The sequence below is a fragment of the Primulina huaijiensis genome, chromosome 6 (assembly GCF_012295235.1).
Source record: "Primulina huaijiensis isolate GDHJ02 chromosome 6, ASM1229523v2, whole genome shotgun sequence".
NCBI classification, from domain to species: Eukaryota; Viridiplantae; Streptophyta; class Magnoliopsida; order Lamiales; family Gesneriaceae; genus Primulina; species Primulina huaijiensis.
Window position 1 is genome coordinate 22,834,043 of NC_133311.1, and position 15,579 is coordinate 22,849,621.

Below are 15,579 nucleotides of genomic sequence, written 5' to 3' on the forward strand. Positions count from 1 at the left end.
TATATATTGATCGAGTCATAGGCTCTTAAGGGATAAACATAATATTTTGGTCTTACATATCTATATTTGTAAAATAGATAGATCTGATTCGTAAATTCACTCAAAAATAAAATTTTTCACGGATCGGATTTAAATATTCTTCTTACACAATTGACTTATGAGATCGTTTTATATAAGTGTATTTTGTGTATGTCGATTGAAATACGTCTCAACTAAAAAATATGAATAAGTATAATAAAAAAAGTAGGTAAAATTTATATATTTCCAAATTATAACTCTCACAAATTTCAGTTACGTGTGAGTCAACGAACCTATGTTATTTCAATTTTTTGTTTTTTCTTCAAAGTGTATATAATCTTGATAGTTACGTCTGGCAGTAGATGATAGAAAATAGAGATACAACAACTGAGGAAGGCGTACACTCAGTCTACAAAATCAAGACAAATTAAGTCATTTATTTATTTAAATTAGCTAGTGTTGCACACTTGTACTGAATTCATCATTTATATAATCTCGTTGAGTTTTTTTTTTTTTACAAAAAATAATCTTTTTGGTGGTTATAACGAACTGATTGAGACATTTTAATTTCCCATTGAACGATTAAAATTTTAATGCATATAAATTATTTATGTGGTTTATGGGTTCTACCAAAAAAAGACCCACATTTATTATTAAAAATTCAAAATTATGTGAAAAAATTTAATTTACTGAAAAAAATTATTAAAGTCTTCAAAAAATTTTAATATTTAGAATTTGAATATTACTCCAAACGTAGACAGTGCTTTGCAAATAAATCGTTGAATAAATGAGAATATTGATTCCTTGAAGATTGAATTCAATGAATGTGAATAGCATAATCATTTTATTGATTTAATTTAATTTAATTAATTAATTTGTGAATACATGATTGTTGAATGATTGATTAGTACAAGCTCAATTGCTCTGGAAATCCAATTAATGGCATGATTAACGCACTGATTGTATGTACGTGTATGACTTCCTTTGAAGAATTCATATATTTAATTAGTATTATTATTATTATTATTATTATTATTATTATTATTATTATATATACCCCTGAATTTTTTTAAGGCATGTTGTACTCTTCATCACTTGTTTTCACATAGTCGAATTCGAAATTTTATTTTAAATAAGAGTTTTTTTTTTTAAAAAAAAGATCATTTTATTAATTATCTGAAAAGAGAACAAACTCTCATGCATGTAATATTAATTTTGAGTGAAGATGAGTCCTGAAAAAGAATTACTTATTAAAATTTATCATTTACATATTATCTTAAAAATTGAGAATCAAAAGATTAAACAAATCGATTGCATGTTTCTGGCGTAAGACCTAAATACATGTAAAGGGGAAATGTCCAAATCAATGTTAAATTACGACCGTCACCATATTATATGGTAGAAAACCATATCGAATATTATCATTAAATTAAAATAAATTCACATAAAAATTTAATCATAATCTGGATTATATATGCAAAAATATCCCCGAATTGATAAACGATTGAAATGTAACGTTTTGTTTATTTGCAAAGTTTAAAATATTTGAGTTACGCAATTACCACAATCTATATTTTTTTTTATAAAATGACAAGTGTTTGATGCTACAATATTATTAAATCCGACTCTAGCTATATTCGGATAATATGTGAATTCAACGTATATATGAAGATAAATAATTCATTGTTTTATAAAATAAACAAACCACTTAAACAAAAATAATCAAAGTATTAATTTGGGATTATTTGAGGTATAAATTTATTAATACTATAGTTTAGTGGGTATTTAGTCTTCGTTAAATCCAGGTGTTCTCAATTATGAGCATCCGTGGAGTTGCATTAATCAAATTTCAAAGAACATGCACAATCAGAAATTAACGGTAACACAATTATATATATATTTCTATTTATTTATAATAATATGGAACTTGGTTGGAATCATTCTTCAAGAAATAAAAATCATTCGGCTGTGAGAGAAATATTCACACATATATGAATAATATGCGTATTTCTTCTATATCTTATAAAATAAAAATTTCTACTTCTAATTAATGACAAATATATTCATCTTTAACAGTAAACAATAATTTTCCTCTATAAATAAAATCCCAAATATAAAATTACATCTCAAATTCAGTGGTTAAAAATTTAGGTCTTTTAATCCTTCGTACAATATAATGAGAAAATCTTTTTATTTAAACTAAACTTTATTTTGTACATATACAGTATTTTATGCTACATCTGGAGTATTTATCCGTTTATGAGTTCTTGGATCATCAACATATATGTCAACTTCTATAAACATATAATGATATATCTACATGATCTAATGGTATTCGAATAAGGGAGAGAAACACTCTTCCGTGACTAACCAGTAATGAAACTCTCTATTTTATGCCAAAAATAGGATCTGATATTATGTAATAACCGTTCAGTTCTATGCATAGATGGAGAGACTTGCTGATTGATCCATAGAGAAAGAGATGTACAGAACGCACGACCAATTTTCCAAGATGATATTTTTTTTAAGCAAATATTATATCATACATATAACAGATGCATATTTTTCGGAATTAAAAAAGAAAAAGAAAAAGAAAAAGAAAACATATATATTCTCGAGCTGTTGGAAGATAAAATATTGGGGAAGGTGGATGAAGTCACATGGACATGTATGATTTGTTCCCGAATTGGGACGCGACTTTCCGATAACAATGCCGAGAGTCAACGATCTTATTTTAGATTGAAAGAAACTTCAAATAACCTAAAATATGTTTTAGATAATCATTCGGTCTGTTGTTATTTAAATAAAGTAAATAATGGTATGAGCAGACTGGAATGAAGAGTAATATATATAGATTATGCCAGTACTGAGATATATCATTTTTATTTTTGGTCTAGCAGCTTCATCTTAATTTCCAGCTATGATATTTTAAATCGAGATTTCTCCTAAGGCGATATGACAGATCATAACTATATTGACAGTTCACGTAACTTTCCGATAACAATGCCAAGAGTCAACGTCCTTTTGTTCTTTCGAGTATTCTACGATTGCCGACTGTATAATGCGACGACTTTAATTAACGGGGATAATTTGGATGGATACAATCATAACGTCCTCGAAGCTCGATTGATGGATGATGTTCAGTCTGCAATCGTAGATCCTATTTAAATCAAATCCAAAATGATTATTAACGAATTTCCAATCATAACGTCCTCGAAGCTCGATTGATGGATGATGTTTCCGGATCTGGGAGGAGCGGACACAAGAATCTTGCTCTTTCCAATTCTTTTTAACATTGTCAAAATCTCTTCGATTCTGTTTCCTTTTACACGGTGCCACTTGAAGAAGCAGCGCCATGTTTACTAGAACCTCCAGACTTCGAGGTTCCCACTATGTCTATGTGATCTTGGTGACGAAAACCGGCTTCCTCATCAAAACGTTTGCTATGCTCAACCTCCTCGTCGGCAACCTCTGCGCTGTTTTGATCTGTTTTATCACCCCTGCATTTGATTATTTCATGAAACAATGAAATCATTAACATATTGATGTATTAACAAAGTTACAAAAGACTCGGAGAAGTCTATAGCATCACCATGAGTTTGGCATCCAGAAGATGCTTCTTTCGGAAATTTATGAAGTTCCCAACACAATGAGGGCAATGGAAATTGTTGCAGTTTAGCACCAAGTCAAAATTTTTAATTTTATTCGTAAATGCTACATTAGTAAAAAAATTTCATTGATGCAAAAGCTTTATTAAAGCAATCCCACAGTTCTTAGCGTCATACCCTGGGACCACGAGCCTGTGTAAGCAAGAATCTATACAACGGGCTGACAACTACACAATATACCCCCAACTTGATTAAAATGATTAACTGATATTACTAGAGTAATTCGTGGATGAATCTACAAACTCCATTACAGTCTACATAAAATCCGACATGGACAGAGTACAACTCTTGGGCTGTTTCTTAGAGCTTAAAAGCACACGACCTACACCAAGAGTGAAGCCTCCAGTCAAAGTGAAAATACTTCTATGCTTTTAACTTCAGCTATCTAATAATTAAAGAAATGTGCAGGGAACATAAAAAAACTAAAAATTTGCATACCACGAATAAACGACGAGCCCAACAGCAACAGCAGCAAAGGCTACATAGTACATCCAATCCACCTGGAGAATATTGAAATATTTCATACTCGGAACATAAACAGAAAAGGAAAAAAAATTAACTTAAATATTATTTTCATTTGCATTTGTTGTTTTTCCGGACCTTTTCCTTGTATGCAAACATTCGTATCAAAACCGCCCACATATCTGAGGTGAGCAAAGATAGATTTAGCATCGTAGCTCCACTGATCTGCATGAGAAGTTGGAAGAAAAAAGGGATTCATCCACCGAGCCAGAAATTTAATATCTCGTAAAAGTGAGTAAAAAATGAAGCATCCTGAATACCAATGACTTCTCTATATACAGAAATTAAGAACTTTTTGTTACTTAGCCTTTTATCCCAACATAGATACTCCAATGCAATTTAACCTCTTCTTTTTTTATAATGACTCTCACAAATGCTTGGGAGTAAGGGTTTATTTGTATGTATAAATATAAAAGGTGAATCGCAAATTATTTCTTCTACTTTATGATATTCTCCTATACCATCATCTGCCATTTTTGCAGGAAAAATTTATGGCAAGTGGTAGAGAAAGGAAGCAGATTACTTCCAAGAATGAGATATGCTAAACAAAGGTTGTTAACACATGTCTATAAAAGTAGTTATCCGAGAATCAAAAAAATCTCCACTATCATGACGCCTTTTTGCATTTTAAGATTCAACATCAATTATGGGTTTTAAGACAGTTTCTACTTCATGTGACAGATACAACTTCATCTATGACATGTTCAAAAAGAATTTCTATTGGAGACTCTTTGAGACTAAAATGCCGAACACAATGCCGAACACCAATATAAAGCACAATTTAGTCATAATAATAATTTTAAAAACATTAAATCAATGTGGATTAGGCTCAAGAATTAATAGGATACCTTCAGCAAGATGGGGACTCCAGAGTAAAACAGAAACATGGCCAAAGAAAATCCAACAAAAGGAACAGTCTGTGACAAAAATTAGCAAGGATGTCAAATCAAGATCAAACCAGTCCAGTGCACTTTGTAATAAATCAATAACATAGTGTTACTTGAGATCCAGAAAAGCACTTTGAAAATTCCACAAGCATGAGACTGTACTTATAATACAGTACATGGGATTTTAAGCAATCAGCTTCGAGAAAATGTAGAAAGTATTACAGCTGCATGGATTTAAAATATTTATTGTCCAGTTTAGTGAGCGTGAAAATAGCTTTTACCACCACAAAAAATTCACAAAGAATGTAGTTTTGATATATCCTCGCACATACACCAAGAATATTGAAATACACTAATAAACTATGGACACAAATACATGCAACATAATAACTTGGATGACATATATTATGCCTCAGAAGAAATGTACAAAATCCTGACCCTCGTATTTTAGTGTTGAAAGGCATATGTGCATGCTTCAAACCAAGATTACACTGGAATATATGAAATTGGGAACAACCCAGGCAAGGAGTTACAAAGAAATTCTCATCGCTGGGCTACACAGGGCAACTTAATGGAATTGGAGGAAGGGGCGAACTAGATAAATTTTAAAAAATACACATAAAAACTAACATTTTTTCCCTCGATGGGGGTACCTCCCCAATAAAATCAGTGGTCATAAGCTTATAACAATGCTAATATGGACTGTAAATGTCCGACGTACCAAAAGACCATAATAAAAAATAATTAAGTAGGGAACCTACATCCTCATTTGTATATTTTTTACACAAACAAGAAATATGGCAAGGAGGAAGATAAAGTAAATTGGCGGGTGAGAGAAAGTGAGTAAGTGAGAAAGAGAACAAGAGACATACCGCCCCAGCTGACCAGTGAATGGATTTGAGTTCATTCCGTTCAAGTATGCTTCTGTACACTTAGTTAAAGATAACAATATCATGAGCTAAAATTGTGTTCATCATGACAACCCATAATATGAAAAATAACTTCAAAGCATACAGAAAAGGATACATCTGTATAGCACTGATAATGGCACCAAAGGTTCCTAAAAAGGCCATAAGTTCAACCCTATCAGCACTTTTAACGAAAAACTCCTGCATAGACCAAAACCACAAGGATTCATTAATCTTCAAATCTCAAAGTACAAGAATATCAAAAAAGATTGATCTGAAGCCATCTTTTTTAACTAGAAGGCGTCAAGCCACAAAAATCACTAATGGGCGGCAATAATGATTTTCGTCGAACTAAAGTCTAGAAATTTAAGACTATTGGCAGGTAGTTCGAAAATGTTGAAAGGGGAGGAAAGGCTGGGGGTGATCAATAGCAAAAGAAATTGTGAAAAAAGAAAGAAAAACAAAGGAAAAAGAAGAAATGAAAAGTCCAAGGAACAAATTAAGGATAAGACTGAGCAAGTGAAACACAACAAAATCACACGTGGTGGAGAAAGTAAATACAGAAGCTAGAGGCTGTGTGAGTAATTGAGTAATTTAAAGAAACTGGAATTAGAAGCAGCAAATAACGTTGTGTCTAATAAACAGAAAAAGAAATCTGAATTATACATCATGTGATGCAGGCAAAATTTTCCAACAACGGAGATTCACATTCCAAACATGAAGTTCAAATTTAAAAATTCTAAGCAGCAATATTCAAAAGCGACCTACCTCGCTGACGTTGCTAACACCGTAAAGTGTGGCCCCGGCAATCACAAGCAGATCACCTTTTATTGGATTGCTACCACCTATAACGATGATAATGATCATAAATTATGGTTCAAAAAATTATTGCATCAGAAACTGAAAATGATCAAAAGAACATGAAAGAAAAGAGAGAAAAGAGTGTCATTCAAGCAGTGTTTACTAGATTACGGAGTTCCACTGTCTTCGCATTAATAAAACCAAATGAATTTGGTACCTTTAGAGTGGCTTGGTTGACGAGAAGGAAAGAGTAAAATTGTTCAAGTACAGCTCCAAAGGAGTTTGATTAAATAAAAATAACCGATAAATGGTAACTGTTAACTGGTGCACGCTGAAAAAATTTCTTACTAGCTCTGTCTGCAGAATGAACGTCTGAGAAGACAACAATAACAAGGCCAGCAACACAAATGACTACACCAACAAACTTTTTAAATTTGTACTTGGTCNCAAGGCCAGCAACACAAATGACTACACCAACAAACTTTTTAAATTTGTACTTGGTCTTCAAAAAGAACCAGGTAAGAAACAGCACGCATGGTATTGTCCAACAATCCAGGAGCATGACACTCGTAATTGATGTGTACTGGTATGCCTTCACCACTGTTATGCCAAAAAGATATTAGCTTCTGTAATCTCACACAATCAGACACATAAAAAATGTCAGTTTCTTTTATGTTTATATTATTATATTCTGCTTTGCATTATTTCTCTTCAAACAACTGTTTCCAGAAAATGAGATTAAAGCATACACTTGATGGTAAATATTACGAGTTGCAGTATACAATGTAAAATGTATGCCTCATCTGATCTGATCTGGTCCAGTCCAATGTATAATGATTCTTGTGATAAATTAAAGCTTTTGAAACTTTGTGATGTATAATGTGATGAAGACACACTTCCTCCTACTATCATGTTTTATGAGGATTTTGTAGCTAAAAAAAGTTTACAACATACAATCCTGCAATCACTATTTATAAGTTGGTAGACATTAATCACTATTTATAAGTTGGTAGACATTCTCGGAATAGCTAACAACTCCCTCAAACAAAACCAATAAGATAAGGCATACATGAAAACTTATGGTCTTGTGGGCATTAAAAAAATAAAACTAAAATTTACAATAAAATAACCAAAAATAAAATCACAACACATATTTTAAAAAAAAACTACAGGATGTTATAGATTAATCAGAGAACATTAAAAACAAAATCATGCTTTAAGCTTACATTATGAATAAACAAAATGAATCATAAAATATATAAAAAAAATTGCTACAGTCAGACGATGTTACAGATTAATCAAAGAATCACAAAAAAAAGCATATCACTTGCTGGGTTCACACAATAAACCCAACATAGCTTATAGTGGTAACTACTGACAATTCATAACCAGTAGAATTTTTCTGAAAATATAAAACAGATGTCGAAAATATTCACATACTATATATTGAGAAAAAGCAAACTAAAGTGGAATGTTTGATATTCAAATTATATATTATCTATTATTATCGTACAATAATGATCAGGATATAAATCAATATCATAGAGATTATTATAACTTTATTTTATCATTATTCAAATAAAATAATAAATTAGTAAAAAATATAATTTATCATGCATGCATACGAAGTGATAAGACGACAAATTGTAAAATAATTTGTACTAAAGATATACTACTTTTTAAAATATATTTTACTCTATACAAGCTTCTTATGTGCATTTTTAACCAGTCAGAAAATTTTAAAGATCCATGGCTAATCATAAAATTGGACGAATGGTTCCAGGTAGTTACTTGAACACACTTTGGATCCTCAGCTAGCGGGATGATAAGGCGTTAACATGAAGCACTATAAATTCACTATCCGTCATCATTGATGGTCTAATGTAAAGTTTATAGGATTCATTAGGCACATAGTTAATATAAACTTACCAAGAAAATTAGCTTCCACATCAACCAATCCAAGCGCAAGGTAGTAATACCATTTGGCCTGCTTACAGAGAGAAAACGCTTAGGGAATGTTTATAATGGCAAAAACTCATCCCTTAAATCACTTACAATATCCAAAAATTATGCAGGAGAAGACAATCAAGGCTGCTAAAATCAAGCATCTCGCACACGATATACTCAACGAAGCAACAAAACAATACCATATATGAGAAAGATGATATTCAATGCATAAAGACTCGAGCTTTGTTTTTATCATCTAGAAAAATGCTGTGTAGTGTATAAGCAAGCAACAAAACATGAGAAAGATAATATTCAATGCATAAAGACTCAGGCTTTGTTTTTGTCATCTAGAAAATGGTGTGTAACGCATAAGCAACTCAAGTTTTGATACGCAGTCGAAGTTAAGCTGTTTGTTCCGGACCATCTGAATTTCGTAGTGAGAACTCAACAATAACATTCAAAGTGAAAGCTACAAGCTTACCTTGAGAGGTTGCCTTCTGTAGAGCATAGTGCCACCGTATATCAATGCCAAGAGTACATAATTCAAGAAAGACTGCGAGGTTGGTGCATTAATACCTGCATTCGGAGACCAAACAAATGTTTCATGTTACATTGAATAAATATGCCGTAAATACAAAGACCCTTGTTCCAGAGCCCCTATGTTTAACCAGAGTTGCTGGAATGGCTGTAGGTCAAGCCATAACCTGGTCTTCTATTTTAAAAAATTAAAATAACATATTTACATAATATTTTCTCGTTCGCAGGAAAGTGACTGCTTTCCCCAGGAAGCGTACAGAACGAAACGGTTATTCTAACAATGACCATAGGTATACAGAAGAGACAGAAATATTGTTTCTACTAGATAACAATTAACTGCAGACTCAACTCAAGCCCATAAAAATAAAAAACATACCTTTTTTAAGAAAAGGAAATCAATGTCTTGATCGTGAATTTGAAACTAACAAAAAGAAAACAAAAACCTTTTTTGGCGAGTTCAGAAGATGCAAATCCAGTAGAAGTGACGAGAAGAGAGAGAAATTGTCCCAAGGTAAGACCCAACAATGTATTCTTCGTCCAAACATTCTTCCAATTCACCATAATTACCCAGTTTACGTTGGAACACAATGATTACTCACAAAATTTAGGGGGGTAAAAACTAGATCAAACGCAACAGAAGCTCAAAGGGTTCCCTTTCAAAAAGAAAAGGAAATTCAGATATAAAAGGGACCAAATCCTATATTGATCCTTGAAAAATTTATTCATTCACTCATGAATTAAAATAAATGGTGTTCACAACACGGATTTTATGTATTGAAGTCGACGTGATTATGAAATAGTGAGTCCCCAGGAACGGCTGTGACAAATTCCCAGCTGCCCAGTGACTCTTGACAATCACAATTCTGTTTCATCGAGTTGATATATATATATATATATATATTCACCACTCTATCGGGGGCTTTTAGTTCGATTTTGTTGCGGGTTCCGTTTATCAAATCAAAAAGTTTATCAAGTTGGATTGGTCAACAATGCTTTATATATATTCGTCGAAATAAATATATTTTAAGAAAATTAAAAAAAACATTAAAATATAAATATAATGTAAATTAGTTTAAAATAAACTCATATGAGAATGTCTTATTAATCAATTTTGTGGGACAACTATTTTACTCGATCAGACTCATTAACGAATATTGTTTTTTATGTCAAAATTATTGTTTTCTCTTCAAGTATAGACTGAGTTGATATGTCTCACGGATATAGATAAGTGAGACTATATCATATAATATGTATTTGTTAGTTTATTGTTATCATTAATATGTTGATTAATTTAAGTTATTTAAGGAAAATATGATTATTTTACATAATAAATGATTCAGATATTGTTGGCTGAAATCATTTTAAAAATAAAATAATATAGTAATTAGATTATTAATAGAGCTCTTGTGAGACACTCTTACGGATCCGTGTCAGCTCTGCTCATATGTATAATAATAAGCAATATTTTTGACATAAAAAGTAATATTTTTTCATGAGTGTTCCAAATAGGAGATCCGTCTTATAAAATTGACTCATGAATCCATCTCACAAAAGGTTTTTTTTAGATTATGGTATTGGAAATGACGAAAATATTGGTCAAATGTAGTTGATTATGTGATAAATATGGAAAAAGAAAAAATTTAAGTTGTATTTAGATAGATGTACTTGAAGTTGAAAATCTCAAATTAACGTCAATAAATCTATTTGTTTGTTTGATAAAATTCACTTGATATTGAATTTCAAATATCAGTACGAGTCAATGCAACCTTAATTTTGAATTTTAAAACAAAAAAATAATGTTGTGGGGAAAAACATAAATGAATTATAGTGCTTTTCAATATGACGGGAAAATTACTTTTCAAAAACGATCAACTTTGTGTTCGAGATTGACCAACATTTTGAACTATTTAATCTAAATTCACTTTCAAAGAAACAAGTGTATATGTTTTTAGCATAAAAATTATTGTGATACGGTCTCATTGATCAATTTTTTGAAATAATTATTCTATTCGGTTTACCAATTAAAAAATATTACTCCTTATATAAAAAATAATTAAAAATATTATTTTTTATTATAAATATAAATAAGAGATATTTTAAAATATTTTCATAATATATAACCTAAAAAAGCGGATAGATGTGTTAGACTATTCTCACATGAGTGGGAATAATAATAAAGAAGATTACTCATTGGGAATTGCGTGAGAATTGATGCTGCACCTTATTCGGAACACAACAATTATACGATAATTTAGGTCTTCATTTGATGATAACAAACTATGCTTTTTGTTAGAAAATAATTAGATTAAAGAATTTGATGATAAAATAAAGACTCATAGTCAATATCTTTCTAATATACATTATATAAATCTCGAATATATACAAAAAACTTGCAAACCATGTACATTAAGTAAACTTACGTGAGAACAAAAGGTTTTGTGATATTCGAATTTGAAACTTTGACTCAAAACTCGACAAACTCAGATACTCGATAACGGGAAAAATATCTGATTTTATAGTGTTCCGGGGGATTCCACCACCAGACTTGCCCAAAAGCCAAAAATACTTTAGGTGATTACTTGATTCTCATCATAAAGATTACATTGTTTTGTGGTAATCAAGCTGCATATGCTTATTCCATTTCGCTTTGAATTTTGACCCACCAACAAACAAAACATAAAAGAAAGTTTGTTTAACAAAATGGCATAGTCGCAAATTTTGAATATTGTTAGCCTGGAAAAACATAAGGGGAAAAAACTCGCTGGAAACAGGCATGGAAAAAAAATTTTAAAGCATGCATCAATCATACTTTTCTTTTACAAAAAAATTATATAAATTTAGGGTCTGTTATTTAATTCACAAGAAATCACCTCGTCTGACAAACTCAAAAGAAGAAAATCAAGTTGAAGTGAGAACAATAAAAAGCAGTTGCCCCGACACCAGCAACACTATGGTCGTCTTCTTCTTCCTCAAGAACTCGATGATTTTTATATTGTCGTCTTCATAACAAAACTTGATTTTTTTTTCTTTGATGCAATTCGGTCGTCGAGGTTGCTATTTATCGTTGTAAATCACTTGCATTCCATCCCTTCAAAGTGTTAAAGTTTATTATTCGCTTCCTTTTTTTTTTTTTTTATATAAATGATCTATTTCAAAAAGAAAAGAGATTTATACAAAGAGCTAGCTAGCTAGCTAGCTATATACGATATCTAATTATAGTTGCTATCTGAGGAAGTTGACAATTAATTAAGAAGAGATAGTAACATGAAATTGATTGTAAAGTTGACGATGACAATATGGCACATGCATAAATAAATTCAAACCAAAACCAAGTATAACTTTGTATTACGGATATTGATCCAAATTATTAATTATATATAAATATAAATAAATTAAACTATCGATGTTTATTAATCTTCTTTGAGTTGATTGGTTTCAAATCCATTGATTTTAAATTTATTGATTTGCTTAGATGGTCAAGTTTTAAGTGAATTTCAAATACATTCAACGTCTAATTATGCGATTTGAATCATTGTGGTGGATTTCAAATACAATGAACGTGAGTGTCATTTGAAATACATCCGTTAACTATTTCTCTCGAATCAAATCCATCGATCAATTCACAGCTTAAGAATTGATAATATTTAAAAATAAAAATTGTGGCGTGTGCACACCACCTGGTTCATAGATTAACAATATTTTAGGAAGAATTGTAATGGAATTCAAAACACCCGACATGTTTCTATATCAAAACACAAACTTTTAATAATTAATTCAAACTAGAATTTGGTCTAATTAGCTCGATATTTTATTACAGTAGGAATTTGCATGTCCATTGCGAATCATAATATATTTTTTTAGATGAAGTAAACATTTAATAAATTTGGTGTTATTTCGGTGAGAAACAGCACATAAGAACGAAACTACTTTATTTTTGGGAGGGCCCGAGTCTTTATTAGTGATTTAATTAGCATGTATTGAAGAATCACTTGTCTAAACATTAATTAGTATGCATTGAAAAATTTGATTGTAATTGTATATATTAGTAGTATTAGCATTGGACATACACTCTTTAAGCAGTAGCGTCACATTGAAATCAGGCACCACTTTGATGATTTGATCTTGAATAGATTAAAGAAATTGTGGATAGTATGTTAAATCTAACATTTGAGCCTAATGATTAATGTCAATTGTGAGTATTGGGAAATAAAATGACTTAAATAAGTTGATTGAATAAATTTAATAAAATGAATGACAAGTTGATAAAAATTAAATTATTTGTCACATGACCCAGTTTTCAGGGAGCTTCAAAAGATTCGTATAAATTGTGGTATTTAGTAAATTATTTGAGTTAGGTAAAGATATATTGTTTTCACGATGTCTGACAAAGCCATGTGATGATCATACATATGACTTTTATCTGTTACTTGTTGATTTATGTAGTATTATATGTTGAATCGCATGTTATCAGTTGATAAATTATATAGGCATGTAAGAATATATAGTGGATGCTTTTTTTATGTGCATTGAATGTTTATCTGATGCATTCATAAATTTTCTGTGTTGTCATAGCATATTGAGTCATGACTCCTTTGACAATGATTTATGTTGATTTTGTTGAGATATATCAAGCCATTAGATGGACGAGTGTGATAGGAATAAACACATTCCTGGATGACAACTAGGGACTAACAGCCTTGCAAGCCGCATTCCTGACGGTACGTGCATGGACGAGCGACAATTTGATGTTTCATTTATGTCACGGGTGGTCATTGTTGTTGATGCAATTTGTTTGGACTCCATCCGATATTCATTATTCTAATTTAACCATTTATGCATCGCACAACATTGCATTTTCGTGGTATTATTACCTGTCGTTTATATACATTGTAATTTTATTGATTTGTCGTACTGAGGTCTGACCCAAGTTTTCTTTTTATGTTGTCGTTGTTTGTTGTCATAACAGGTTATCCACGGAGATTTGACGCATCTGGTGGTGCGTCAGCGAGTGGTATCTGACGAGTTGCATTGGTTTGTGTCAGATTTCTCATATATAATATTTATTATACTGTTTGATATATTTTTCCGAGAATATGTCATGTGTAGCTGTATTGTGAAGTTTCTACGTCGGTTTGGATTTGATTTGTGGTGTGGTGTGTTGTGTCTAGTCCTGACCAGTGGGACAATAGGATTTTGGTTTTGTAGATTATGAACTTGACTATATTTTCGAACATACATTGATGTCGTGTTTTTTAAAATTTTGGGATGAAATATTTACGGAGAGGTCTTGTCGAAATTTCTGTAGGTCAAAATGAAAACTTTTAACTCGTTTTCGCTATTTACACTAATTATTCATGATTGTTTAGTAATTAAATGTTAATCAGTGGTACGAGCCCACACATTAACATATATATCAATAATAATAGTAATTTAAAGACAATCAATATATCAAAATTAACGACAACACTCTTTTGAAAAGTTGAAAAATGTGATATAATATAAAAAATTTATACTTTATTTAATATGATAGTAGTGATAACTAAATATATTAAAGTAACACAAAATTCAAATATATAACCGTAATTAAATGAAATGATATAACCAATATAGACACTTAAATATTGTTTATTTTTTCAAGAGTCATCAAATTCAAATTCAAAATTGAATTTAAAATAAAATTAAAAGACTCCACATGTAATTGAACATTTATTTCCTATTTGTTTCCAAAGGTTTTGTGTGGTAAGTGAAAACATCAATAATGATAAATATTTTCTTTTATAATTTTTTTTATGAGAACTTTTCAAGTATGACAAAAACCATTTTTATATTATGAGAATAAATGAACAGAATCGAGTCGAATATGACAAAAATTCGAAAGCTCGAATTTAATTCGAAATCAAGCTCGAATTCGAGTATATATGACTCGAAAGGTTCGAATATGTTTACTAACTATTCGAATTATTGCTCGAAAATAAGTACTCGAAATGTTTGAAATTTATTTATTTAATATGTAATTATATTATATCGATAAAATATTAAGGACCTCGGGAGGTTTGTGAACTATTGAACAAAATAATTTAAGCTCGAGTTTGGATCGAAAAAGTTCGAACATGTTCGAATTCTTTTTTTTTTAGAAATTTGCTCAAATTCAGTTCGAATTAAAACTCGAGTTCGAGTTCGGCTTGAAAGATTCGAGCATGTTCACGAACTATTCGAACTATTGCTCGAAAATAAGTACTCGAAAGGTTCAAAATTTATTTATTTAATATATAATTTATATTATATTAAAAA

At 30.7% G+C, this 15,579-nt stretch overlaps 1 protein-coding gene and 1 long non-coding RNA gene across 2 annotated transcripts; one reads left to right on the forward strand and one right to left on the reverse strand.

Moving 5' to 3' along the window:
* Window positions 1-3,181: 3,181 nt before the first annotated feature.
* LOC140978459 (uncharacterized) lies at window positions 3,182-10,166 on the reverse strand. The gene is made up of 12 exons (XM_073443532.1): window positions 9,732-10,166; window positions 9,233-9,327; window positions 8,734-8,791; window positions 7,283-7,404; window positions 7,153-7,228; window positions 6,772-6,848; window positions 6,122-6,204; window positions 5,968-6,019; window positions 5,057-5,125; window positions 4,287-4,373; window positions 4,125-4,186; window positions 3,182-3,518 (listed from the first exon to the last, which is right to left on the reverse strand). The coding sequence occupies exons 1-12, from the start codon at window positions 9,847-9,849 to the stop codon at window positions 3,344-3,346; spliced, it is 1,074 nt and encodes a 357-aa protein (XP_073299633.1). The 5' UTR covers window positions 9,850-10,166; the 3' UTR covers window positions 3,182-3,343.
* LOC140978460 (uncharacterized) lies at window positions 6,855-7,405 on the forward strand. The gene is made up of 2 exons (XR_012175570.1): window positions 6,855-7,198; window positions 7,256-7,405. It is a non-coding gene; the product is annotated as an uncharacterized lncRNA (long non-coding RNA).
* Window positions 10,167-15,579: the final 5,413 nt, after the last annotated feature.